Source organism: Phaethon lepturus, unplaced genomic scaffold, assembly GCF_000687285.1.
Source record: "Phaethon lepturus isolate BGI_N335 unplaced genomic scaffold, ASM68728v1 scaffold45237, whole genome shotgun sequence".
Taxonomy (NCBI): Eukaryota; Metazoa; Chordata; class Aves; order Phaethontiformes; family Phaethontidae; genus Phaethon; species Phaethon lepturus.
The window spans coordinates 1-1,337 of NW_010553412.1; the positions used below are offsets into that span (position 1 = coordinate 1).

Consider the following 1,337-nt stretch of genomic DNA (forward strand, 5'->3'; position numbering starts at 1 on the left):
AGGCAGGGGCACGAGGCACCGCGCAGCTTCGTCTTGGCGCCCATCAGAAAGACAGACTTTCCAGCAGTGAAAATCAGGATTTCCGCCAGACTGCACGGACGAGCCAACCCATGACCTCACTGGGTATCCCAAAAATGCATCCTGTTAAAAAACCCCAACCCCGAAATACGTCTAATCTCTTATTTTGCTATTACTGGGTAAAACGTATGTGGGAGTGACTTTAAAGAAAGTGAACAGAGGGGTAAGAAAAATGAAAGTGTGGTGGGGCCACACGCTCTTTAAGACTTAGGGGAAAACCTTTAAAGAGGAATTAATAATCCCTCCCCGACGTGCGCTCTCCTTGTTTCGGCGATGAGCCGTTTGAGGACCATCGTCACTGTAACAGCTAGAAAAAGCTCCTCCGATGTACTTCTGGCTATACGTCTGACCAAGCAGGGAGACTGGCAGCGGGGTATAAAAACCTTTTGCGCTGAGTTAAAGCAAATGCACAATAAAAAATAAAAACATCTTAGATGGCTCTTAATTTTCACAAAAATAAAGTTCATATAAAAATCGGTCTCTGCTCCTGGTATTTTATAAAGTACCACTCACCACAGCAGCTAGGCATAGATGCTACAGAACACTGACTTATTTGTAAAAAAAAAACTAAAATGGCGTCACCTCCCTGTGACGCTCATTTAAAAACCGGCATAGAAAAATACTCAAGAGATTTCTTTATACTAATTAAAAAAACCAAACAAGCCTCCCCTCCGGTCTAAAACAAAGCCTTTGACCCCGGAAAACCAGTCCTTTTATTTGAGTACTACTCTGTGCTCTCCTCGCGCTATGTGTGAGGAAAACTCGTATCGGTCATGGCTTCTGTACCCGCAGACGTTGCACTCGAAGGGATCGCGGAACCCGTGGCAGCCCATGTGGATGGTGAACATCACATAATCCAAAAAGAGGACGCGGCAATGGTCGCACCGGTAGACCCCGATGGCTTCCCCTTCCTTGTTGATGACCTTAAAGGCGTCGCGTGGGCATATGGCAGGCGGCTTGATTATGTCATACGGCCTTGGGAAATCCTTCAAGGACTGGAGGCCGTTGCGGGCCTGAGCAAGGAGCATCTGGCTTTGATGGAGGGCGGGATTCTGCCGCTCCTCGTGGTTGCTGTCAGTGTCTGTGGAGTCTTGGCCGCTGTTGTTTGGGGAAAGGCCTCTGTCGGAAGACAGGCTCTTGTCCCGCAGGTGGGCATGGCTCTTCTCCGCATCCTGCGAGCCGCCGTTCGGCACGTCGGCGCGGGTCAGCGGTATGGGGTACAGACCGCTTATGACGGGGGCCCTTTCGGGGGCCGGGGA

General features: G+C 50.0%; 1 protein-coding gene across 1 annotated transcript in view; it reads right to left on the minus strand.

Moving 5' to 3' along the window:
- Positions 1 to 791: 791 nt before the first annotated feature.
- Positions 792 to 1,337, minus strand: part of LOC104624222 (zinc finger protein Aiolos-like) — a 1,259-nt gene continuing 713 nt past the window's right edge. The window contains exon 3 of the mRNA XM_010291532.1: positions 792 to 1,336. Coding sequence (XP_010289834.1) covers positions 792 to 1,336 — 545 coding nt within the window. The remainder of the gene's footprint in view (position 1,337) is intronic.